Genomic DNA, 27,221 nt, shown 5'->3' on the forward strand with positions numbered 1-27,221 from the left:
TCTATATCTGAAATTCTATCTTCACCTTTGTTCATTCTGCTGTGATTGCTATCAATAGAGTTTTTAGTCTCCTGGACATCTGTTTAAATTTGTTTCGTGGATTCCATTTCTTTCCTATGTAGGGCATTTATGTTTTCCATTTTTTTTCCTGTGCTGGGCATTCATAGCTTCTATCATGGTCCTGAGCTCATCTATTTTTTTTTTTTTTTTTTTTGTCTGTTTCTTCTGTTTCTGTTCTAGAGTCTCTAATCATGTCTTTCATTATGCTCACCATCTCTAGTTATCTGGGAAATTATTTCTTTTTGGATTTTTCTAAAGCCTAATTGATCTGTTTTATTACTTCCTGTGCTATGAGTTCAGGGTGTCCTGGTGGTTGATTGTCAGACTTTTCTACCTCGTTTCCCATAGAATTTGCTGTTGGTGACCTGGAAGTCTGTATTTGTGCCTTGCTTATGTGTTTTCTCATTTTTATTTTTGTTGTTGGGCTGTCCTTGGTTTACTTTCTGGGTTAGTACTTTGATATTCCTGATATAGCTGCTTTTTAGGTTTTGAGTCTCTAATGACTTAGAGACACTCTCATTTTCATAATATCAGAAAGGACGGGCCTGGGGTTTGGCTCAGTGGTTCTGCTGCCTGTCTTGCAAACATAAGGGGCAGAGTTCAATCCCCAGTACCAAAAGAAAGAAAGAAAGGACAACTCACTAAACCAATCACAGCCCTTTAGCCCAATTGATAAAATCAACAAAACAATAGCATCAAGCACAGCTTAGAGATTGACCATTTGAGGTAGTTATTAATCTATCACTTTTAACCATGTGAATTAAATCAAAATCGAGGACTTAGGTCAAAATATGTGTATAGTGAGTAAACTCTTCAATATAGTAACTTTACCCTTCAGGATGGGGAGTTAGAAGGAGTTGGGAGGAGAGTAATAGATAGGTAAAAGAACAGGAGAAGGTTTCAGGTGAAGCCAGAGGACACAGGATGATCAGGCAAACTCTAGGAAACTGTTGAAGATGAGAGGGAAAGACAGTGTGCAAGAACAAAGACAAGAATAGAACAACTTAACATTAATAGGGAAGCTATAAATTGTACTCACTTTCCTTTGAAACTAATGACAGTTGAGCGAAAGAAAAAGAAGAAATGAAAAAGAAAGAAGAAATCTGAATTAGGGTGGGAACAAACAAAAAGGGAGATGAAGAATAATGTGGGGCAGCAAGAGACTGAGCGGGAAAAAGAAGAAAGATAAAAGGAAGAATTTGAAGAATGGGAAAAATAAAATTTTAAAAATAAAAATTAAAAATTAAAAACAAGAGGAAAAGAAAAAAAATTTGAAGAGCCTCTTTCAGGGTACATCTCTGCTGTCACAATAGACACTGTGGGCAGCAGTGTGCAGAATTAAGTCAATTAATCTCAGCTAGCCAATTGCAGAACCCTGAGATTCAGGGTGAATTCTGGCTGCAAGGCCCAAGTTGAGCTCCTTGATCTCCTGCAGGGTTGAACTCTGCAAGGTTCTACTGCAGGTTGCAGCTGCCCTTCCCCTGAAGATAGTCCAAGTTCTGGTAGAAGGTGGTGATCCTCCAACTTACCAACTACAGAGGTCATGTGCTTTTATTGCAGTTGTTCACTTCCATTCTATCTTATGGAGCTCAGTTCAATGGCCTTTATGACCACCTGCAGTGTGGATCCAGGCACTGGCACAACCAGGAGGCTTGAGAGCATGGGGAAGGAGGTAATGCTGCAGAGGTGCCAGTGCAGCTGGGCAGTCCTCACCGGTCTGCTCTGATGAAGGCCTGGGGCACTGGAGGTGGGAGAGCAGTGAGTTCCCCATGTGGCTGGGCAGTCCTTTGGACTGTATTTCTGGTCTTGTCTTTTCTTTTCATTCTTTCTTTTTTTCTGAACTGGGGATTGAGCTTAGGACGTTGCACTTGCAAAGCAGGCGACGGCACCACTGAGCTAAATCCCCGGATCTGTACTGTATTCCTTAAAAACAAGGATGTTGTTTTACATAATTTCAGTTATCAAACTCAGAAAGCTTAACATTGAAGTGATATTCTGTCTGATATATTCAAGTTTTGTCAAATGATACACTGTATCTTTGGCAGAAGTTTTTCCCTCTTGTCAAGGATCCAGTTCAAGATCACATATACTATTTCTTTGTCAGTCCTCTTTAATCTTTTTAAATTATAGACAGTTCCTCAGTTGTATTTTGTTATTCATTATATTGACATTTTTAAAAATTACAGTTCAGTTCCTTTACAGAATATTCTTGAAGTTGGATTTGTATACTACCTTGTGATTATCAGGCTCTGCATCTCTGGTTAGATGTCACACAAGTGTTGCCTTGTCCTTCTCAAGATGTTAGGCCAAGCTGGGCATGGTGGTGCACCCCTGTAACTCAGGAGTCTGAGGCAGGGGATCACTGCAAGTTTGAGACCAGCCTGGGCTACACAGTGAGTTCCAGGTCAGTCTCAACTACATAGTGAGACCCTGACTCAAAAATAACAACAAAAAAAAAGATGTTGTGCCAGAGGCATGCATTGTCCATTTATTTTTCTCACTAGTGACATTCATTCTGATTAACCAGGTGTTACCAGTTCCTCCAGTCTATAGCCATTATTTTTTTCTTATGACTAATAAGCAACCAGTCAGGAGATACTGTAACATCTTATAATTATCCAATTCTATATCAGCTTTTTTTAGGTTCAATATCCATTGATGAATCTTGCCTGAAACAGTCCTTACTATGATGGTTGAAAATGATTTCCAGTTCCAGCACTCCTAGCACATTTGATGTTCAGCATCTGCTGCGAAGAAAAGTCCTCCCTATTTGCTGCTTTACCCATTTTTCAACCTATTATTAGCCTGAATTCATGCACTTAGGTTTTATTTCCTGGGCATGATTCATCCTTCTGCTTATGATATTTGTATGCTTGAGTCTGGCCAATGAACACCCACTTTGTACTGGCTCCTATGTGCCTTTTAAATGATCCCTTCATTTGTATGGGGTATTCTTATTCTTTCTAGCATAGCAGGATATTCCAAGCATGTTTTATACCTTTCCTGCTCCAGCTCAGGGATTAGCTTTTTCATCAATAGCTCTGCCCTCTTTTGTTGACAGATGGCTTTTAGATATGTTAGCTGTTAATGTCTAATTTAATTTTGTAGTCCAAGCCATACTGTGTAATTTCAGTCCTTTTACATTAATTAGGACTTATTTTATGGCCTTAACATGGTTGTTCTCAGTGAACATTTCATATGCACTTGAAAAGAAGGTATATTCTGTATTTGTAGGATGTTACAAACTGTCAAAATCAGTTAAGTTCAGGTGGTTGGTAGTACGGTTCAGATCATCTATCTGTTCACTTATTTTCTATTATTAAATAAATTATTGAGAGAAAGATATTAACATCTCTATGTTCTGGGGATGTAGCTCAGTGCAGATATACCCTCAGACCATAGTTTTTCTAGGAGCTACAAATATACATCCTTAAGTTTTTCTGTTTTTTTTTGTACTGGGAATCGAACTTGGGTCCTTGCACTTGCGAGGCAGACGGTGGAACCACTGAACTAAATCCCCAACCCATCCTTAAGTTTTATATAATCTTCTTTTTTTTTTTTTTTTGAGACAGGGTCTCACTATGTAGTTCAGACTTCTCTGGAACTCACTGTGTAGCCCAGGCTGGTTTCGAACTCACCGTGATCCTCCTGTGTCAGTTTCCTGAGTACTGGGATCATAGGTGTGTGCCACCACGCCCGCCTATATAATCATTTTAGAATTAATATTATATCACTTCATTCTAAATGAAAAAAAGAGGCAACCCATATAGGTGCATTACTCTCTTCCCATTCCCTGTGCTGTAGTTATCATGTGTATTATATCTACATACATTATAAACCCCAGTGCTCAGTAATCTTGAGTTAGTCTCCAATGATTGCTTTTCTGTGGCGTATGATAATTTTTTCCTATTTATTTGTATACCTACCAATTTTGGATTGTGTTGTGGGCATTGTGTATGATGCTTACTTAGAAAGTCTTAATTTTGTTACATCCCTCTAAAGAACATGCATGGTTTTTGTTTCAGCAGGGAGTTAGGTTAATTGAATTCAACCTCCAAACTTTTATCTCTCAAGGCTGCTTAGAGTATTCCATATACCCATTTTTCAGGGGTCAGCTAGAGATTTGAGCAAAGTTTATTTGCAGAAATTTGGGTTCCACTTCCCTGGTTCTCTTCCTTCTGGGTTTTATCTTTCTGGGTTTTTAAACCAGTAGGGTTATGGCTATTCCACCTGAGTTTTAGAGAACCTGCATATGGTGCTGACTAATGTCTGTCTTCAGACAAAAAATATTTAGAGTGAAATATGGGAAATTTACCTGGTACTTTCCCTTTTTAAAGGATGATTCTCCTCTTCTCTGCCTGCCTTTGTCACTCTCCCGTGCTGTCCAGCAGTTATTTTTTATATTTTTCTCAAAATTTATCATTGTTATCTTGAGAATATTGATCCAAAAGGAGTTACACTCCATTCTCAGTAGTTGAACCTTTCCATATTGATTAGAAGGAGTAGCATACCTTTTAGAAGAGTTGGTTCTGCCATTTGACTGCTAAAACATGGCCATCACACATCTTCCTTACAGATGTTTTGTTGATTTCGCTTCTGTCTGTCTACTTCCTGAGTGGAAGAAAAGAGACAGAGTCAACTTCAGAGGACAGAATTTTCTTTCTTTTGAACCTGAGAATGTTTTAGGTTATTGAACACTTATCACAGAAAAGAGAGTCCACTCTGTAGCCAAGAAAGGAAGTTACATTTTGGGAGCCCTATTGTGTGTCATGCACACGGTAGGCACTTACTTACATGCTGTATCTGATTTCCTGCTAATAGCTAGCAAGGGAGGGATTCTGCACCCCAAGTCTATATTTGTCTTCTGAAATCATGTTAACGTTTCTTTAAGTTTATAGTAATTTTCTCCAGGATAAAAATGATACTACTATTTACTGGCAATTCATAAAAAAATGAAAGTCACGTAAAGCAGATTTGATCTCTCTGCTATTAAAATCATTAAGCATTATCATTTTTCAGGATTCACACACATCTGCATTTGTGACAACAGCACCAGAATTACACTAACTATAAACATCATTTTGTAACAACCTGTTAGCTTTTATGGTGGTAATTACTGTCAGTACTCTGGATGACAGGACAGTTGGTTCTGAATCATGTTTTCATTTGAAGCCTCCAAATCATTATAAATGCTCATAGTACAGGGATCTTCAAAAAAGATCATTTCATAGGACAAAGAAGCTGCCTTTTTTGTCTTCTAATCCTAGACATTAGGAATATGCTTTTGAAAACAAGGTTCTAGGTATGTGTGCTGCGATCGTGGAGAACAGTCATTCTTTAATGGACGTGGAACACAGAATGTCATTATGTCTAGAAACACAAAGGACTTTGCAGAGATTTGTTGTCATTGTCGTTGTCGTTGTTTTGTTTGTTTTGGTACAGGAGATCAAAGTCAGGACCTTGCACTTGTGAGGCAGGTGCAGAACCACTGAGCTAAATCCCCAGCCCTGCAGTGAGATATGTTTTTATTTTTTATTTTTTTGGTACCGGGGATCGAACTCGGATCCTTGCACTTGCAAGGCAGGTGGCAGAACCTCTGAGCCCAGAGATATGTTTTTAAAAGGAGCAGCAAAGCAGCGCCTGTCACAGAGACTTTCAGACACAGCTTTCATGATGTGCTCAATGAGTGAAGTTGGTAGCTGATTGTGATCTTCTGATAAAATGATTGCATTGATCGGTTACATTTTTGTATCTTCTAGCCTGATGAAAGATTATTTTTTCAAGCCACCCATTAATCAGTTCAGTCTGAACTTCCTGGATCAGGAGCTGGAGCGATCCTACAGGACCAGCTATCAGGAAGAGGTGCGTTCTTTGATTTCACTACAGAAATCCATTGTTCTCATGGACAGTTCCCTGTTTACTCTGTTTTAGAAAGTGACAGGGAAATGAAGGCTAGTGTAATCTGTAAGCCCTAAGTTGCAACTGTATATGAATTTATCTTTGCTTGTGCAGCTGGTGTCTCCAGGCCCCTGTGGCTGTCCCTGGCCCTGTTTTGGGTTCTTAAGGGACCCTTCTCTCCCTGTATCCCTGTATCCTTGACATCCTCAGTGGGGTCCTTAAATGGCATACATTAGAAAAACCTGGAGCCTGGCTGGAGTTCTAAGCAGCAGATCCCTATGTTCTGTCCTCTGGACCAAAACATAACCTCCCCGAGTTCCAGAGTCAAAAGTTCACACCTGACCAACCCAGGGCCAAAGGGTTTTCCATTCTTTCCGGTGCTCATTCTGCAGATCTTTATATTTGTATGTCCAGGTACTAGCCCAGACTCTATAAAAAACATGAAGACCCAAATAGAGATGGTTTGTGCAGGGTTGGAGTTGCCCCCTTCTGTCAGCCTCCAGGGGACAATAAATATGTTAACAGCCTGGGCACAAGTCCTGCAGTGAACTAATGAGTTGGCTAGTTGGCCTGCGAGACAAAGCAAAACATGATCTTCTTCAAGCCTTGCAACAACATTTTTTTTTTTTTTTTGAGAAAGGGTCTTTCTGTGCAGTTCAGGTTAGCCTTGAACTCACTATGTAGCCCAGGCTGGCCTGGAACTCAACAGTCCTCCTGCTTCAGCCTCCCAAGTGCTGGGATTATATGCCCAGGCCATTCATTACAACCCTTTAAGGCAGCTTTCCCAAAGAGAACGCCAAAGCTAAGAAAACCTGAGTAGTTAGCTCATATCTCATAGGTAAGTTTGGATATCAGCCTCTTTAACTTCAAGGTTCCTCAGCCACTCCTTTTGCTGTGCTATGGAGACCCCCAAATAGAAGGTATATTTGTCATCTTTCCTCCAGTTACCAGATGTTTGTTGAGCACACACCCTGTGTGGGATGGTTCTTGATGCTGGGATTTAGAAGGGAAGGCACATCTGACAGGGGATCAGGAATTAGAAATGATAACCCAAAGCCAAAGTCCAGTACTGGTCTGTGAGCAGATAGTAATGTAGCACCCCCAGGTGGAGGGCTCAGAGGAAGAAGGTGACTCCTGAGCCACTTTGGTGGGAGGACTAGGAGCAAACCAAATGAAGGAGGGATGTATGTTCCATGAGGAGGGACCAGGCCTCCAAACCTGGGAGATATGGAAGAGCCAGGTATATCCAGGGAGGTGCAGGTTCCTGTGGGGGTGGGGCAGGAGGAATGCGCCAGGGGCCAGATGATGGCTGTCCATGCAGCAGACATTACGCCAAGGTTAGAGGGACATTGGAATAGGAAATGACCCCATCAGATGGTGTTTCATAGAGATTACACAGCTGAGAGTGGAAGGGGACAGAGTAGTCAAGACAGGTGGGAGGCTGTTACTGAACACAGGTCAAGTCCAAGACCTGTCCCAAGACAGGGACAGGTGGAAAGGGAGAGAGATAGATGTAGGAGCAAGGAGCTTCCAAGTTTACCCCACATTTGGAAGCCCAGTGTCGGCCAGCTGCAGTGAATCCTGGCTGTTCCCCAGAGCATTAGTTGAAACCTCAAAGAAGTCAAAGATGTATGTACTTACACAGAGTGGTGTCAGCATCGGCAGCCTTCCCCGCAGGATTCTCAGCCCTCCAGAGGGAAATCAGGACCAGGTGTATGGATACCAGCAGAGCCTCTGAGTTTCCTGAAATCCAGCACTACCCTGGGTTGCTCTGGCAGGACTAGGCCTGGCGTCAGAGCTGACGTACAACTTCAGTCCTCATGTCCAAGCACTTCCTTCTCCTGCTTCACCCAGCTCCAGGGAGCCAAAGCCAGTCTGTCCTGAACAGAACATGCGCCCAACCCAAGAACTAGTTTTAGGACCTTTCCTTTCCATGCACTCCAGCCCCACCAGCCTGCATCTTGCCTGGAATTATCAGAAGATTGCAGCACTGTATGGAAAGAAACTTCAGTTGTTTGTGCTCACTTTCTTTCCACAACAGTCCCTGCCTTTAGGTCCTGTGTTGTCACTCTAAGAGGTCTGAAGAAGTCACGGCGCACTTGGGAATCATCTTGTCAGACCGGAGCCTAGCCTGGCTCTTTGTTTGTTCCATGACCTTGAGGAAGCTGCCTACCCTTGGCCTCCCCATCTGTGCACCAGGAGCAGTGGCATTTCCTTCTTGGTGAATTGTTGTGAGCGCTGGTTGAGATCATGCCTCTAAAGAGTCCATACAGAGCCTGAAACTAGTCTTTTTTGGACACGTTATCATCATCACTATTTCCTTCATCTTTAACTCCTCATCAGTTCACGAATGTCCCTTAATTGTACCTCATGTGCCATCATTCATTTCCTGTTCTCGTCCCTTCCTGCTGTCAGGCTGTGAACTTCCCATGAATGTTATTTCATGTCTGCCTGGGCCTCGCACAGCCAGGCCAGATCAAGCTCCAGACTGAAGCGCTTGCTCACAGTTGTGTGCTCGTATTCCACATGCAGTAGCTTTTCTCTACTGCTGTTTAATATGTGTGCATGACTGTCCCATCGGGCAGCTTGTACTACCTGATGGGCTGTCCCATGCTGTCCAATGGGACAGTCATGCGTGTACTGTCAGTGGTTCAGAGCCACCCAGCAGTGAGACAGATGAATTACGGGCCCATCACGAACATGTTAAATCCCCACCTGTCTTCTCTTATGAAGCCAGGTTTCACAGCCCCTAAACCTAGGACCCAGCCTCTCAGTGGAAGCTTTTAGCATCTTGCTTCCATCCAACTACCATTACAGATGTGGATTTCTTCACTCTGCCAGGCAGTAACTCATGTTTTAGGCTCATTGCATAATGTGACTGAGGGTGTACTGGCTTGTGATCAGTTGCTGTGTAACTCCGGGCAAGTTGCTGTGTTTTTGTTTTCATGTTTTTTTCAGTACTGGGATCACAGGTGTATACCACTATAGCCAGCCTGGAAAACCTCTGTGTGTACCTTTATTTTCTTATTACTAAAGGGGAAGTAGCGAGAAAATTGCCCCTAAGTCACCTGCTACCTGAACCGGATCTGGAGTAAGCAAGCACTCAGTAAACATTAGTTTTTTCCCCCTCAGAATTATACTCCATCACCATTTGCAGTGGTGTTAATTCATCCTGGTCCACTCCTGCTCCACACAGGTCATAAAGAATTCTCCTGTGAAGACTTTTGCCAGTGCTACCTTCAGCTCTCTCCTGGATGTGTTGCTGTCCACAACAGTATTCTTGATCCTCTCTGTCACCTGCTTCCTGAAGTATGGAGCCACTGCCATGCCTCCCCCACCAGCTGCGCTGGCCATTTTTGGTGCAGCCCTGCTGCTGGAAGTGCTGTCCCTTGTGGTATCCATCAGGTGAGCCTCCAGCCTGTGCACAGCTCTCTAGTGGTTAGCCTTTAGCTCCCTCTTCTGGCCCCATGGTTTATGGCAGGGTAGGCTGGCTGCAGCACAGTGGACTGAGTGACAAGGCAGCGGTCCCTCTGGGCTTATCTCTGGGGACAGGCCCTCACCCCCACACACACTTCACAGCATCCTCCTTGCAGACATTGGTTTTCACTGCAGGTGGGAACCCGCTTAATTGAGAGGGTCTGTGTGTTCTGCAGGCAAGGCTGCTACCAGCTCTACCCCAGTCTCCTATGTCAGAGATTAAGAGAAGTGGGAAGAAAGGAAATGAGAAAGGACAGAGAAAAAGAAAAAAAGTGCATGGGGAGCAAATGACGGGTCCAGTAGATAAGCACATACCCCGTTTCATATACGCCACCTAAAAACTCTTGGATAAGACACAAAAAAGCACAAGCAACAAAGAAAAACTAGATAAGTTGACTTTATCAAAATTATAAAAGTACCAAATGTAGATAAATTAGACTTTTGTGAGCACCATCAAGAAAGTAAGAGAACCAGAGTGGGAGGGAATATTTGCAGGTCACATCCATGGCAAGGATTTAACACATAAAGTGTGTAAAGAATTCATACAGCTCAGTAATACAAAGACAGACCACTTAAAAAGGACAAAAAGGGCCAGGGATGTAGCTCAGTGGTGCTGCTGCCTGCGCAAGGTCCTGAGTTCGATCCCTGGTACCAAAAAAATAAATAAATAAGTAGGACAAAAAGATGAAGGTGAGTAGATAGCAGGTGACTGTCCTGCATACCTGCCTCCTGGGAACCATGGCAGTGGGTCCTTGCACCACAGCCACCTCACCCAGTCCTGCCATGCTTGATATGAGCCTTTCAGCCTAGCAGAATCCTCTGGTTTTTGCCCCAGGAGACAAGGGCAAACAGAAATGGGAAGAAAGGCCTTTACCTTTAGTTCCTGCTACTCTTAACTAACATCTCAATGCAGAAAAAATTAGACACCACCCTGAGGCTTCCAAATGCTGATTTCTCCCCTTTAGAGTAGACAGGCTGAACTGTATCCACGCTTCCACAACCACCATCCCAAAGGCCCTTCCGGCTTTGCCAGAGCTGAGAACAGCTGCAGAGGCCATGCCCACTCCCTGGACTGAGGTGGAACTAAAGGTGTGTCTCCACTGTCCCCTGAATTCCCTGCCAGGGCCAAGCACATTGCCCACAGAAGTGACTTTTCCTAATGGCTTCCCCTCCCACCTCAGCCCCCGTGCCAGCCTCGGTCTGGGGGCGCTCCCGAAGACACTGCTGCACGTCTTACCCGAGCTCTGCTTCTGCAGAACCCAGACCAAGATAACCTTATTCGGTCCCACCTGTTTTTTAAAAGTCAGCTTTATTATGGTACTTCATGTACAATAACTTCATTCAAGTGTAGAATTCAGTGATCTTTTTAGTACATTTGTAGAGCTGTACAAGCATCACCACAGTTATGATTGTAGGGTATTTTGCTGACCCCAAGAAGGACAGTGATGGTTCACTCTCCACCCTCTCAGCTCCTCCAGGTTTCTGACTAATACAGGAGCGCTTGGTCTTCCTGAAGCTAGCATTGTCACTGTATCTTTATTTTTACCCCTTTAACCATCGTTCCCTCTTCCTTTGGACCAGTTCTAAAGAATGTAGATGAATGAGGTGAGCGAGGTGGCCATTCTGCTCCCACTTGAGCATTGTGGTGATTGAGTTCAGCCTGCCAGCAATTGTCAAAGCCTAAAGGAGGTTGGGCTCTTAAAGGGTTTCCACTGGCCCCTCTGCAGTCCTTATTTAGAATCCTAGATTAAAAAAAAAAAGCACCTCACCCTTGGGTGGAATATGTAAGCACCCCAAGGAAGACAGTTTTGCAGCTTCCTCAGTGAGTGGACTGGGATGTTGCTGCCTCTTCCAGAAGGCTTCCCACATCTCAATTTTGGGTCTTCCTTTGCTTCACCCCCAGAGAAAATTGTGAGACCGGCTGGTCTCACCCTCAGAACTCTGTGATCTCGAGGATAATTGTGAAGGGCCCTCAATGCCCTTTCTGCTGGCTAGGGACTCCACTCCCTCTTCCCCCTTCACAGGGCCTCTGTACCCTGCCTGTAAGAAAATCTGTGGTTGTTCTTGGAGATATTCCAAGGTCTCTGTTATCCTTTAAATATCAAGAAGCAGACCTCTCCAGGATACTAAAAGTGCTAGGCTGTGCTTGTGTCCATATGAGAAATGGTTGAGAGTCAGTAGTTCCTGGTCATCGCTGAGCTCAATCAAAGCTGTTGATGTACTGCAGAAATTCTGGGCAAGAGGTTCCTTTGCTGCTGAATCAGAGCAGCAGCTCCTGCCTTCCCAAAGGCGTATGCCGTGGGGCTGTCCCTGTTCCCCAGCCACTGCCTTGAGCGGAGGTTTGGTCTCCCCAAACATGTGCGTTTCCAACCCAAGAGGACCTCCAGCAGCCTCTGCTTCACTTCCTGTTTGCTGGTCTTGCCCCTACCCAGGAGTCCCCTCCCTCAGCCAAGGACCACCCCCATCACATACTCGGTTACCTCTCTGTGTGCAGAGTGTTTTTCTGCACCAGCGTCACCCTCCTGAGATGCAGCTGAACCAGACACAGGAGTCAGTAAAATGCCATCACTGTGATATGAGAAATGGAAAGGAAATCATTTAAGATAAAATGCCCAGTGCTTCGTCTTGTACATATTAGGGAACTGCCATCTGGAAAATAGCAAAACTGTCTGCTGTTTTCATGCCCATGATTGTGTGCCAGTCAGCCATGCAGACCCTATTGGTGTAGGGTTAGTGGCCATATACCATGAGCTGGGTTCAGTCAATGAGCAACTTTCTGAAATGCTGAATGAGTCCTGATGTCCCAAATAAAACAAAGGACAACTTTTAATTTAGTTTGGAAAGAAGCTGAAATCCTGGAAGATTTGTGTGCTCCCAACACCCAAAACTCCATTTGTACATGAAATACAATCCAGCCCTGGGCAGGCTTTTTACCTCCATGGTTATCCAGGCCGTGAGTGGCAGTTGTATTGGATGCAAGGTAGAGCTTCACTGTGTGGCTCATGTCCATGCCTGGCAGGGAGTGTCCATCCTGGCTCCTGTCCACTAGACACCAGTAGCAGCCCTCCACATTGGGACAACCAAGAAGGCCCTACACAGCACCTCCAGAATGGCTCCATTGGAGACCTTCACCTAGAGCAGTTGTGAACAGCTGACTGGCTATAAGTGGCGGCCTCATGAGAGACTTTGCTTAGGGCCTGTTACTATTCTGCCATGCTCCCTTGGGTTCACAGAGGTGTAACCTTGGCCTTTCTGGGGGAGGGGGGTTCTAGGGATTGAACTTGGGACCTTGTGCTTGCAAGACAGGCGGCAGAACCTCTGAGCTAAATTCCTGGCCCTAAGCTTGGCTTTTGACAAGCACATTTTACCAGAATGCAGCAGCTGATCTTAAAGTCACATGTGCTGAGCTGAGTGAGTCTCATTCACGTACCTTTCACCAAGCATGGGATGGAGGAGTTCTGCTTCCTGCTCACACTCCTGCCCCTGAGGCAGCAGCAGCATAAGATAGTCGTTGGTCCTGGCAGGCTAACCACTGGGACCCTCTACTCCTTCTGTCCTTCTGTCCCTGCCCAGGATGGTGTTCTTCCTGGAGGACGTCATGGCGTGCACACAGCGCCTGCTGGAGTGGATCGCTGGCTGGCTACCTCGCCATTGCATCGGGGCTGTTCTGGTATCTCTGCCTGCCCTTGCTGTCTATTCACACATCACCTTCGAGTTTGAGACAAATGTACATGTAAGTAATGGCTGACCATCTTATCTCCATACTCTGGGCTCCCTAACCTCCTGTGCTTTCTCTGTAAGTGTGATTACAGGGGACATTGATTTAAACACAGGATCTTGAAGAGGTGACTTTATTACTGCCTCCAGCCTGCCCTTTAAAACACAATCTATAAACAAACAGACAGGGGAATAAAACACGATCTAGTGTGGGCTGGTTGCTGGCCACGCTGAGATTCCTAAGGAGCATGAGACTTCCCCAACTTTACTCAGTCTCTGCCAAGTTTCAAAGCAGCTGCAGGTGGCCCCTGACTTACTATGGTTTTTTACTTCACAGTGGTGTTAAAGTGTGCTCATACAACCATTCTGATTTTCACTATCAGTATTCAATAAATTACATGATATCATCAACACTTAATTACAAAGTAAGTCAGTGTTACGTGACTTTGCCCAGTTGTAGCCTCCTGTACATGTTCTGAGTATGGCTGGGGTAGATTAGGGCGTCATTCAGTAAATGATAAGGTGTGTTAAATGCATTTTTGGCTTAAAATATTTCCAGTGATGATGGGCCTATTCTAAATTGAGGAGTATTTGTATTTTTCTTCATGCTTTGCAAAAAAGCAGCATCTGTCCCACGTTCTCAACTGATGTAAGATAACATGCTGGTCTTCAGAACTGGCACAAGTCCTTGCCTTGCACACAGGTCAGCTCAGGGAAGGAGCTTCTGAGTTAAATCCCATAAAGGGTGAACTAGTGCTGTAGTGGAAGGTTATATTTTTGGTGTGTAATATGAACTATCAGTATTGGTTGATTGGATTCGATACTTTAACATCAAAAAGCATCTCAGCAGGCTTGTGGCAGGGTCTAAAGGAAAAGTGTTTGGGAGGTGGCTCATCCCGTGGCAGTAACCCCATGGGCAGCCTCCTCTTCCTTTACACCAAAATGATGTGTGCCATTTCCACACACCCAGAGGAGAGTCTTTGTGCCAGTGTGATCTTATAACCTGAAGCACTAGGTCATGAAGGTAAAGGTGTGTGAGCTGCCCTCGAAGCCACTGGGTCACCAAAGTAAGGACTGTCGCATGTAGATGGGTCGCTGGGTGGTGCCAGCGATGCTTTATATTAAACAGATCTGTGTGTGAGAGAGCCGGACCTCTGGCATGGGGGCGCTGGATGGGACATGGGGCGGTGTGTGGGAGGAGTGGAAACATGCTGTCCTGACGCTGGCTTCTCCTGCAGTTCACCGTGTTCATCAGCTCAGCCGTGTTAGTGGCTGTCGTGCACTACTGTAACTTCTGCCAACTCAGCTCCTGGATGAGGTCCTCCCTTGCCACCATTGTGGGGGCCGGGCCTCTGCTTCTGCTCTACGTCTCCCTGTGTCCGGACAGGTATGCAACTGGCATCCTCAACTCACTACCGCCTCGCCTGGTGTCACTTAGGGCTCTAGTGCACTTTCACGTTAGCACTGATGCTGTCTTCGATGACAAGTGTTTTTGTCATGACCTAAAATGACTTCCAACACACATAATGTCTAAAAAATAAAAATGTGTCCCAGGAACAAAATGCAAAAGAAAAATCAGCTATAATAACATATATTCAAAATCCAAAGTGTTAGAAATCCATTAGGGCCAGAGATTTAGCTCAGTGGCACCACATGTGCCTTGCAAGCTCAAGATCCTGAGTTCAGTTCCCAGTTTCGCAAAAGTTTTTGAGCCCTGACATGATGTCATAAATCTTATTGTTCATTGTACCCAAATTTTGTTTCATGAACAGAATTATTTAAAATAATGTATAAAAATATCTTCAGGTTATCTGTATAGTATGTGTGTGGAATATAAATGAATTTTGTGTTTAGACTTGGTGGTCTTCCCTAAGATATCTCATTGTGTATGTGCAAATATTCTAAAATCCAGAATTCTTCTAGTTTCAAACACTATGGGTAAGAGATACTAAGTGTACATTTGAATATAGACTTCTTTGGATGACTGTCTCTGAAAGGCATAATGCTGTAGGGACACACTTAAACTCACTTGTAATAAATAAGTTGAAATTTAAGAAAGTAAGACCTGAAGCCATCACACATAAGATGCTAGGACACTGAAAGAGCAGAGGTCTAGGTAGGCACAGAGATGAGGAAGAAGTAGGCACGTGTTCTAGGACAGATTACAGATTATCAAAGTGCAAGAAAGGCCAGACATATGATTTTACAAATGACTTGGGTCTTATTTATAGTATTATAGTACTGGATGTCATATCAGTCCCCATGTTACGACGTGAGACACAGTAAGAATGACCAGTTACTGGACATCTGTCTTTGATCTTGAAATCCTTCTACATACTGCAAAGTGATTTCAGTCCCTGGGACCCACAGTCGCCCTCACGGCTCTGTTCCTGACAAGTGCTGAGGAATAGAGAGGATGGTGTATATAAAGAAACAGGAGTCCCATGGTGGACCTTTGGGGACAAGAGCAGTTCCCACTGTGCTACAGAAACTTAAAATATAAAAATATATCAGATAACACTGAGAAGAGCATTTAAAATACCCTTTTGTCCCTTGGGTTCTTCTAATTGAATAATGTTTGGTTCTTTGCTAAAATGAGTCCCAAATTGCCATTTGCACATCTGTAACTAGTTTTGTGGCTTTTAAGCTTTGTCAACTAAGTATGTTGTTGGGAGTACAATAATACCTTAGATAGCAGAATGTACATAGTGAGTAGTTTATTTAAAAATTTTATGATCTCTTAAATTCATTAAGCTTCTGTTTCTATAACAAACCTCTCCTAAATATCAGGCTTTTTCTTTAACTTATAAAAAATGTTTAACTAGGGCCAGGGATTTAGCTCAGCGGTTCGGTGGCCTGCCTTGCAAGTGCAAAGACCCGAGTTCAATCCCCGGTACCAAAAAAAAAAAAAAGTTTAACTATATATTAACCATATATTCATAATTATAGAGGATTTAGGGGAACAGATTATGTTAAAGTTACATGGGACACTTCTTTGTGCTTTATAGAACATCTAATATTTTGTTTCTCTGAATTATTAGGACAACCAGAGAGACTCCCATGTTTCCCAAGTGACTGACTAGGAGTGGCATTACTGTCACTGAGAACCACTGCTTTAGTAACTTCAAAAGCACAAAATGATCTAATTATTATTATTATTATTATTTTAAGTTTTTTGAGACGGTGTCTCATTATGTAGTTGAGACTGACCTGGAACTCACTATGTAGCCAAGGCTGGTCTTGAACTCACAGCGATCCTCCTGCCTCAGCCTCCTGAGTGCTGGGATTACAGGCGTGTGTCACCACACCCAGCCAAAATGATCTAATTATTGTTCTATTGACAGAATCAAATCAATAGCCTCAGTGTACCTTTGGGTATTAACAAAGCAGTGGTCAGTAATGGACAGTAAGTATCCTTCCTCAACTTATTTAATATAATAATAACAATATGAAAGACATACAGATTCTCTACAAATTAAGGTCACAAAGGGAATTTAAAGTGTAGAACCTGCCATTTAGCACTTGAAAGAAACCATAATGAGTGAATTATTTTATACAAAGTAAGCCATACTTTTACATTTGTGAGGATGAGGCCACCTGGAATTATGGTCATTTTAAAGGTCTACACAAAGGCCTTGAAATTCATGCCACCAGCCTTTAACCTCAGACCCAGTGTGGACCACTGACCCTCACAGTGACTTTTAGCCACAGCTGTGGGGCTTTTCCTCGTAGATCCAGAGAGACAAAGTAGTGGGGTCTTCCTGCCCCAGCCCACTTGCCCAAAGTTAAAACAGCAGATCTTGGGGTGGGGCTGGTAGTGAAGCTCCCAGGATCCGTCCTGCAGGGACGATCCTCTGAACTCACCCACCCTCTCATTGTTGGCGTCGTCAGTCACCGTCGTGGAGGGTTAGGATAGCTAGGGTAGAGGGAGCATGTGAGGTGGTGAACAAAAAACCTAAACTCAGCTTCCACAAAAAAGAACTTCAGAAAACTGAAGCTCTCCAGCCCTGGGGTACACGGACATGAAGGAAGAGGCAGGCATGTGGATTATGGTGCTCGTTTAGATAGTGTCCTAAAAAGAAGAGTTTGTTTCAACTCTTCTCAGTTTGCTTTCTATAATTCCCTCTTTGCTTTTTAAAACAATATTTTTCCACATTTTAATTTCAGTTCCATAGTAATTTCACCTCTGGATGTGGCACGGAATTTCAGGTAAGCTTTTAACATGTTTCTTAACAAATGAGAGCAACTGTCTTGTTCCTATTTATTTCTCAGCTTCCAGAAATTGTATGGTAAACAAAATGACCAACATATACATTCTTAAAAGAGAAAATGGGAAATAGCTACTTGTTGAAGTATCAGATCATATTTATATCAACTTACTGAAAAAATAAAATGATTTTTTTAAAAACAGGGTCTCATTATGTTGCCCATTCTGTCCTCAAACTCCTGGGCTCAAGCAATCCTCCTGCCTTAGCCTCCCAAGTGCTAGCCAAATTATTATTAAGATATATATTAGAATTGGTTTAATTTTATATAAGACTTTAGTGTGTTACAGAAATCTCACCCCCCAAAAAATCAAAGAAAGAGTTATTCCCTGAAATAGTGTGAACATTTGCTTTATTGGAAACACCAGAATAAATGTTAAATAAATTAAGAAGTCAAAATGAAAAGTAAACTGTAAGATCCAGAAAAAAAAAAATAGTTTTCAAGCCTCTAAGACAGAAGTAACTTTCTAGTTTTATTAATGATATCTACCAAAAAAAAAAAAACATTAAGCGACAAATTAGAATGGAAGAGAAATAAAATCAAGGCAGTTAGAGAAATGCATGTGGGACTGTTACATAAAGAGCTAGTTAAGATTTACATGGATGAAGGAAAAAACAAAACCCAAAAATTGACAAAAGAAGAAACGCGAGTGGAAGATGAGTACAGACATGTCAGTATCGTTACTGCTGAAGTCCCTGGACATGTAAATATTTACCCAATTCCTGTCATCTTTTAAATTGGACCTTCAAAAAACTGGATATGCGGAGGAGGCAAAGTTGTATCACATTCATAAGTTACTGGTAGCGATTAATTTTTTTAACTACCTGGCACTTAAAATATGTTTATTTAATCCTCACAATAACCTGACATGGTTGGTGATTTCATCCCTGTTTTTCAAAGGAGGGTGCTCAAGCTCAGAGAAGTTAAGGAACCTGCCCACAGTCACACAGCCTAGTCTTGAGCACTGGATGTAGATGTTGGCTCCCTCGCTCTAGGCCATGGCCTTCCTTCTGTGCATCATTGTTTCTCAGAATGCCACAGTCGTTTAGGAAAGGAATTCGACAATCTATTAAAAAGTCATAAAAATGTTCCTAGTCTTTAACCTAATAATTCCATTTTTGCTTATCTGCTAAGGAAAGAATTTTCCATGGGGTAAAGTCTGCACACCTAAATATATTGATCACAATGATCGATAATTTTGAAAATTCATGAGCAACAACAGCTTTTCATAATTAAATTATATACATGCTAAAATATTATGGGAAATGTTTACAATTTTCTATTATTGTGAAATTGTTGTATGGGTACTGTAGCTACCACTGAATATTGCATTATATAAATTAATACTTATGTTAAGTAATAAGTGATAATTACAACTGCAGCTCTGTTGCTGTTGTTTTCATTACTGAGGTTTGAAGCCAGGGCCTCTCGCATACTAGGCACTTTGTCTGCCTCAGAACTTTCTATTGTTACTTTTGAGACAGGGACGCACCAAGTTGCTCAGGCTCTCCTTGAACTGTGCTACTCTTGCCTCAGCCTCCCGAGTATCTGGAATTGTAGGTGTGGTCACCTTGCCTGGCTGAAAATACAGTATTTAAGGGCAAAATACTTAGTTTCATTTGGAAACAAACTTTGAAGTTAGCATATGACACCCATACGGGAGAGTTCTCAGTTCCCAAGCGTGTATCAGCGTGTAATTCCACAAGGGAACACGCACATTTAACCATCACCCAAACCAAGAAGCAAAACATTATCAGTACCCCTCTTGGTACAGGGCTCTCCTGGTGACTCCCTAACCTTACCACATCCAGTGATGTAGCTTTTACATGGCACTGGAACACCCTGAAATGTTAACAAATGCCACTGTTAATTGGTTACGTCACAAGTGTTCTTTTGTTTTGTGTTTTTCTCTATTTTAAAATCCCTCTTCTCTGTCATACTGATTATACTATATTTTTGTGTGTATGTGTGTGTGTGGTACTGGAAATTGAACCCAAGACTTTCTAACTGAGCCACACCCTTAGCTCTTTTTTTTTTTTTGCCAACGCTGGGCTCAAACTTGTGATCCTCCTGCCTCAGCCTCCCAGAAAACTGTGATCACAGGCATGCACCACCATGCCTGGCTGATTATACCGTACTTTTATGTCTATTTATGATTACACGTCCAAGCATTTAGTCATAAGTTGACTCTTCTATTTAATCGCCTAAAGTTTCTCTCTCTCTCTCTTTTGGTACTGGGGATCGAACTCAGGACCATGTGCTTGTGAGGTGGGTGGTTGGTGGCACCACTGAGCTAAATCCCTGGCCCTTAAATGCATTTTTGACTTACGATATTTATGATTTTATCGGAACATAACCACATCGTAAGTTGAACAATGTCTATAATAATCTATTCCCTTTCACTCCTATACTGGCCTGTGTTTTGCTATTCATTCCACTCCTGTGCCCAGAGGGGACTGGCTTGCGTCTGTCTCCAGAGTCAGCCATGCTACTAGCTTGGGTTTTAGTGTAGTAGGAAGTTATGAGAGCACTTGACATAGTGAGGGACCTATGTACCATCACCCATCTCTTTCACAGGGATTTAAAAACCTTGCACCATTCAGATGATGCCTTCGTGACATTTGCTAACCTGGGCTGTTCCTTGATGACACACACTACTTTGGACAAATCAAAAGGAAACTCAACTCCTAACCCAGTGAGATGCTTTCATAAGGGGGATGCTTGTTTCTTCGGGGTCTAGATCCTCTGCCTACCCTGTTGGAAAGACAGCCAGAAGGCCTTAGAAGTTGGACAGAAATATGTTTTAGTCATCTAAAATAAGTAGTTACTTTGCATAGTAAATGAGACTCATAATATATATTGTTGTTTGTTTCAGTGAGCAAAATAGACAAGTGTGAGGTATCTTACCGTAGAGGACCTTATTGGTTCCTGGTTTGTAGACCCTATGTCAAGGTCCCTGAGACCAACCCTGGGTGGGCTCACAGGACCCAGAACAATGTCATGCTTGTGACTATATTACAGCAAAGGGACACGGAGTAAAATCAGCAGAGCGAAGACCTACTTCCTAGAGTCCTCTCCCAGCAGCATCACATAGGACATAGGGAGGGAAGCAGGTGTTCACATAAACTGCGTGGTCAGTACAAGCAGTTGAGACATCACGAGCCACTCTTACCATGGGATGGAGGGTACACGCCCAAATCCAGGCCGCAGCAGGCCTTTCTGAGGATGACAGCCACAGATCTGCTGAGCTTACTTATCTGCACAGGACCTTAGGCCAGAAGGGACTTGTCCATACTACAAGCCAGCATCACAGTCTATATTTAAGGGGCCTAGCGAGATGGTGTGGCTTGTTCAAGGTTCCAGAATTCTCTAGTGGCCCTGCCAGGACAGCTCAGGAATTCTAGTCTGAGGCCAGGACTTTCATGACACTGTTCTTGGAGGGCCTTGATGAACACTTTGGCCAAGTTCATTATTTTTAAATATCCATCCTTAAGTCACAAGTAACAGTAAAGAACTGAACTCTTAAGTGGAGGACCCATCAGTTCTCTATATAATTATATTTATATAGCATTGCATATAATTATATATTGAACAATCCCATTATTAGCAAAGTCTAGTAGCCCACTCAGAACATTTAGAAATACACCAAGGAATAAAATTTATATTAGTAAAACAATCAAAGTATTGTTAAAAAAAGAAGGACGGAAAGAATAAAGTGGATAAGGGAAGAGGGAAGGGAAGGGAAGGGAACTCAGCAGATGTTAGCAGTGATTGGCCCTGGGTGGTAGGACAGTGTGTGAATCACTTTATAATTTCTACTTTTCCCCTAAATTTTCCATAGTGAGTATGTATTATTTTTAAAGAGAAAAATTATGTTAAACAAATTCTGAAGGAAATTATAGTCATTGCCACTAATCTTCAGGCCCCAACTGCAGGATTTCCCACCAGCACTACCCAGCTGGAGGGCAGTCCTACCAAAAGTAGGTTGGGTCTTTGACTGGAGAGAACAGGAATTGGGCCAGCCTCTTTTGAGGACAATTCGGGAATTACTAGTGAAATTCTAAATGTGCGGTATTTAAACGACTCATTAGTTCCATAGGCACAAAGATGAGAGTAGAGGAATATTTTTCAGGTCATAAAGGATAAAGACATGCAGGCTCAGGTTATAGCTCAGTGGGTAGAGCACTTGCCTAGCATGTGTAAGGTCTTGGGTTTGATCCTCAGTGCTGAAAAACAATGATGACCCAGCCTGCTGTCCCTCAGTAGGCATCTGGTGCGTCCACATATTAGCACACCAAGCGACCACAAGAAAATGACAGTGTTCACTACCATGGAAGAAAAACACTTTGCATCATTTTCACCTTTTGACTTTCTTACAGTGTATTTATGTTACTATTAAAAGTATATGTTTTGTTTGTTTGTTTTGGTTTTTTTGAGACAGGGTCTCACTACGTAGTTGAGACTGAGCTGGAACTCACTATGTAGCCCAGGCTGGTCTCGAACTCACAGCGATCCTCCTGCCCCAGCCTCCCGAGTGCCGGGATTACAGGCATGCGCCACCACACTAGGCTTAAAAGTATATGTTTTATATCTACATTTTAAGTGTTAAGTTTGTCTTAAAACTTTGGCAAAACAGAACTAACCCAGAGTGGGGAAAATGTATTTGTCGGACATTTATACATGGAGAGAGTAAAGAACTTATAAAAAAAAATTCTTTGTAAAATTGCAAGTCTATTGGATTAAGAATCTAAGAAGCAAATATACCAGAAATATTAAGTTTCTTGGATATGGTAATGATATTGTGGTTACACAGAGAAATGTCTTTATCTTTGGAGATATACTAAAATAGGTAAGACCGAAGTGTCAACTTTCAAAATGTTTAGCAAAAAGTAAATGTGGGGCTGGGGATTTAGCTCAGTGGTCCCACCACCTGCCTCACAAGCTCAGGGTCCCAAGTTTGATCCCCAGTACAAAAAAAAAAAAAAGTAAATATGTATGTGTTGGGAGAAAAAAGCAAGGTGGCAAAATATTAACAATTGTTGAACCCAGGTGAAGGATATATGAGTATTTATTAGCCTTTTAACTTTTCTTTTTTGTTGTTTTGATTTGGTTTGGTTTTTTTGTTTTGTTTTGTTTTGGTACCTGAGATTGAATTCAGGACCTTGCACTTGCAAGGCAGGCGCAGTGCCACTGAGCTAAATCCCTGGACCTAGGCTTTTAACTTTTCTGTAAGGCTGAGAACCTTCAAAAGAAAAAATTGACCAACAACAAAAAAGAGGGAGAGAAAAGATTTTTAAAAGAAGCTACAGACTTCTGGGGGGAAAATGCCATTAAAAAGCACTGATTAAAGACTCACCTTCAGGATGTTGAGGGTTGAATCCATCCCAGCTTGGTGGAGGGTGCTGGTTAGCCAGGCAGTTTTGGAGTCCTTAACAGCTTTCACTTAGCGGGTATGTGCTTTCTCATCTCTGTGCTCCCCAGTGCCGAGAGGAACCCATGCAACAGCTCACTGACGCAGGACAGCAGGAGGCCAACCAGCCTTGTGGGTGAGGAGCTCATCCTCTCCTTCTTCCTCCTGCTCCTGCTGGTCTGGTTCCTGAACCGAGAGTTTGAAGTCAGCTATCGCCTGCACTACCATGGGGATGTTGAAGCCGATCTTCACCGCACCAAGATCCAGAGCATGAGGGACCAGGCTGACTGGCTGCTGAGGAACATCATCCCCTACCATGTGGCCGAGCAGCTGAAGGTCTCCCAGACGTACTCCAAGAACCACGACAGCGGAGGCGTGATCTTTGCCAGCATCGTCAACTTCAGTGAGTTCTACGAGGAGAATTACGAAGGGGGCAAGGAGTGCTACCGAGTCCTCAATGAGCTGATTGGTGACTTTGATGAGCTTCTGAGCAAGCCAGACTACAGTAGCATTGAGAAGATTAAGACCATCGGGGCCACATACATGGCAGCATCGGGGCTAAATACAGCCCAGTGCCAAGAGGGCAGTCACCCCCAGGAGCATCTGCGGATCCTGTTTGAGTTTGCCAGGGAGATGATGCATGTGGTGGATGACTTCAACAACAACATGCTGTGGTTCAACTTCAAGCTCAGGGTTGGCTTTAACCACGGGCCGCTCACGGCAGGTGTCATTGGCACCACCAAGCTGCTCTACGATATCTGGGGGGACACTGTCAACATTGCCAGCAGAATGGACACCACTGGGGTCGAGTGTCGCATCCAGGTGAGCGAGGAGAGCTACCGAGTGCTGAGCAAAATGGGCTATGACTTTGACTACCGGGGTACAGTGAATGTGAAGGGGAAAGGGCAGATGAAAACCTACCTTTACCCAAAGTGTGTGGACAATGGGGTGGTGCCACAGCACCAGCTGTCCATCTCCCCAGACATCCGTGTCCAGGTGGATGGCAGCATCGGGCGGTCTCCCACAGATGAGATTGCCAACCTGGTGCCTTCTGTGCAGTATTCAGACAAGACATCCTTGGGCTCGGATGACAACACGCAAGCCAAGGATGCGCACCTATCTTCTAAGAGACCCTGGAAAGAGCCCATCAAAGTGGAAGAAAGGTGTCGATTTGGCAAAGCCATAGAGAAAGATGACTGTGAAGAAATGGGAATGGAAGAAGCCAACGAACTCACCAAGCTCAACATCTCAAAGAGTGTGTAAGGCAGCACTGCAAGCTGCCTGAGGTGCTCTGTTCGTTGAAACAATAATATTTGTATTTGGCTGTTGTGCTTTTAAGTGCCACAGTTTCTGTCCCTGGACGTGGTATTATGTGGTCATTTGAACCCTGAATTCTGTGTGGATCACAGTGATTCGGGGTTCATTTTCATCTATTTCTTCTTTTCTTTGCTCCCTTTCCGGAAAACTAGCCCCCTTGGGGTACTCCGTTCAGCCGCATGGAGGAGAACAAGTGCCTTCAGGGTTGACCTTGGCCTTAAGTCTAGGACTGAGGCCACAGGTGGAATCATGGCTCTGGGTATTATTTGACTTTTAAAACAAAAGCTGTGGTTAAGAAATCAATTGCATTGCCTTTTCTCACAAGACACTTGGGGGGAGGTCATACAGTGTTTTTGTTTTATTTTTTCTGTATATGTAATAGCATTTCCCAGGCACCTGGTCTTTCTAAGTAAGCACATACACGCACACACATTGCATTTATGAATCTGATATAAAGTGCCAGTGACTCACTGGGGATGGGGGTGAGAGGGAGAACTGCAAGGGAGCCCATCCAGGCCCTCCTCCCCACGCTCCCCAGAGCACCTGGGCCCTCTCTTGTGGGGGGTGTAGGTGGACCACACACCCAACACTGTGGGGTTTCTGGGGTTCACCTGTGTGCAGGCCAAGATTTCAAATGTTCACCAGGCACAGAGCTTATAAGCCCAGGCCTCAGGTATCTCAAAGCCGTTTTTCATCCTGATCCTCCTCCAAGGGGTCTTCCAGTTGGGAGTGAAGGTGTCTTAGAAGCTGACACATCTGAGGGAAAAACTCAAATGCCTGGGGGTTGCACTTATTTATTTATTTATTTTTCGAGATGTATGTGTTTGGGGGAGGGGATGCTGGGTCGGGAGGGAAATAAGCTGGAGCGAGGCGGATGGGCCAGTTCGCAAAGGGCACAGATCTGTGACAAGATGTCCCTTTGTGCTTCAGCCACTAGGGGCCACACTGCTGCCCAGGGTGCTTCCCCTTTTTGAGTTCCCGATCAAAACCAGCAGGCCTGTAGGCAGTGTCTTGACCTCTGTAAATTCAAAGTTTCTCCATTCTCGCCCACCCTCCAAGTGCCCCGGCCAGTCTGCGTTGGGACTTAATCTCATGGGCCAAGTCCAGCTACTTGAGAGGGTCTTCTTAGCTGCGCCGGGGAGCAGAAACATCTGTACACATACGGCAGAGGAAACTCAAGGAAAATCAATCTGTGCTCTTGGTTACCACTCCTGCTTTTTTGGTGTTTTGCCACATTGAGTCTGAAGTTTATATCCAATGGCACACAGGCTACAGTTGCCTTCTCTTAGTTATCTTTCAGGTGATGCTGGTGTGCAGCCTAGGATGTGACTGAGGACTAGCTCTGTATCTGTTGGAAGTCTGTGTACAGTGAGCCGAGTGTGCGCTTCCACTGGTAAACCTCACTGTATAATTTTCACATCTGTATTAAGTCCCCTCATTACTCTTCCCCAAAGATGACAGAATCTGCCACTTCTGGCTTGTTGCCATCTTGACTGTGGTCAGCCACCTCCCTGGGGGGACGTGTGGAGTAGTCGCCTAGCAGCTCACATGGTCTCAGAATCGAGAGCTTTCTCAGTGACTGTGAGCTTTTCCTTCAAGTTTGACTCAGTTTGTTGGTCTTCCAAATCTGAAGGAAATACGGTTGTGACAATACCTCTTGCTTCTGAAGAATGTATTCTTATAAAACACCACAGATTTTTTTTCTTATAAAACACTACCTGATGTGTTCCTTGTGCTAAGAGTTGCGGGCATGTTGGATTTTTTCCCGTCAGTATTAAGGTACATGAACGTTGTCCTCTCCTCAGCCTTCCATCTCCAGGCTGCATAGCTTTTAGGGGCCGGTAGGTTGCTGATGTCTTTGCTGTCTTGCTCAAAATATGCTCTCCCAAGTTCATCTCTGCGCACACTTTTTTCCTGTCGTGCTGTTTTCCTTCTCCTACCACAGAGGTGTTCATGTTCCCTCCCCCGACTTTGGAACCCCAGAGCTGCAAACTGACTGGAGAGAAGCACTAACCTCAGGTGATGTGGTTCAGCATTGTACAAATGGAGCCTCTGACACAGGGCAGCTCATCATGTGGAGGATAAATGGTCTCTTCAAACACCCTGAGCCTTTCTAAAGAACCAGTGCAGACGTTCTCTCGGGGCCTTGAGACCCCTGGGACTCTCTCAGCTCCCTGCTCCGAAGCATACCTCAGTGCAGACCCACAGAATCTCCATGGCACACCTGCCATGCCTCTCAGTCTGTCGGCGTTGAACAAGTAGTTGTTGCTGGATGCAGATGGGCTTCTAGGCAGTGGGCTCAAGTGCTGCAGGTGGCAATACCCCTTAGGGACCTAGGGCAGGAAGCAATACTTCAGAATTGAATGTGTGTAAATAGTTGCTTTGAGTTGCAATTGCTATTTTCTTCTCAGCCCAGCTCAGATCAAATTTTATATATCTGTATGATCAACAAGCACACATAATTTTATCAGTGCAAATAAATGTAGAGCATCAGTTATGAAATCCTTAAATCACTTGAAGAGTCCCACAGATTGTGCCACACCTGCGCATGGCTCCTTTTGACACTGACTTCGCTGGTTGGGACTGCACCTGCACATTTGCACACGACGTGGCGCTTTACTGGCAGTGTGCAGCCCATTACCTGGGCTGTAATCACTTGTAGTTTCCAAAGATACATCTGCATTTGAATTTCTAGATTTTTGAGATTTGCTTTTTTTGATTAGTTGTTTCAGAAAATTACATCATGCCTAGAATCTGAAATTAAATTAAGGAGAGCCAACTGTTTGTTTGCATTTTCCACATTTCCTTTGTTCTGCTCTTTTAAAATTGTTTATTCTAAGAATTTCAAAATGCATCCACTGAAAAAATGGACATTAAAATATTCTAAAATCTAACTTTGGGGCCTGGTATTTCCTCATTGAAAAGATCAGCACCTGTTGTTCAGAAATTAGGGCAATCCTCATACACCTCTTGTACTCTGCAGTTTATGGCTGAAATAGGAAGATTTATTTTTCCTTCAGTTCCTGACTTCAAAAACAGAGTGACTAAACCCTGTCTGTGTACCTAGGGTTTGAGA

General features: G+C 43.6%; 1 protein-coding gene across 3 annotated transcripts in view; it reads left to right on the top strand.

Annotated features, from left to right (window-relative positions):
* Adcy9 (adenylate cyclase 9) overlaps positions 1-26,971 on the top strand; it is a 127,716-nt gene extending 100,745 nt beyond the window's left edge. For 2 of the 3 annotated variants that reach the window (XM_010644065.2, XM_010644067.2), the window contains exons 6-11: positions 5,820-5,922; positions 9,155-9,363; positions 13,009-13,168; positions 14,391-14,539; positions 17,320-17,361; positions 22,900-26,970. In XM_010644065.2, coding sequence (XP_010642367.1) covers positions 5,820-5,922; positions 9,155-9,363; positions 13,009-13,168; positions 14,391-14,539; positions 17,320-17,361; positions 22,900-24,091 — 1,855 coding nt within the window. In that variant the 3' untranslated portion in view covers positions 24,092-26,970. Of the gene's footprint in view, positions 1-5,819; positions 5,923-9,154; positions 9,364-13,008; positions 13,169-14,390; positions 14,540-17,319; positions 17,362-22,899 lie in introns of all 3 variants that reach the window. The other variant, XM_010644066.2, reaches the window with a different exon arrangement.
* Positions 26,972-27,221: the final 250 nt, after the last annotated feature.

Source organism: Fukomys damarensis, unplaced genomic scaffold, assembly GCF_012274545.1.
Source record: "Fukomys damarensis isolate Sample0158 unplaced genomic scaffold, DMR_v1.0_HiC HiC_scaffold_34, whole genome shotgun sequence".
Lineage (NCBI taxonomy): Eukaryota > Metazoa > Chordata > Mammalia > Rodentia > Bathyergidae > Fukomys > Fukomys damarensis.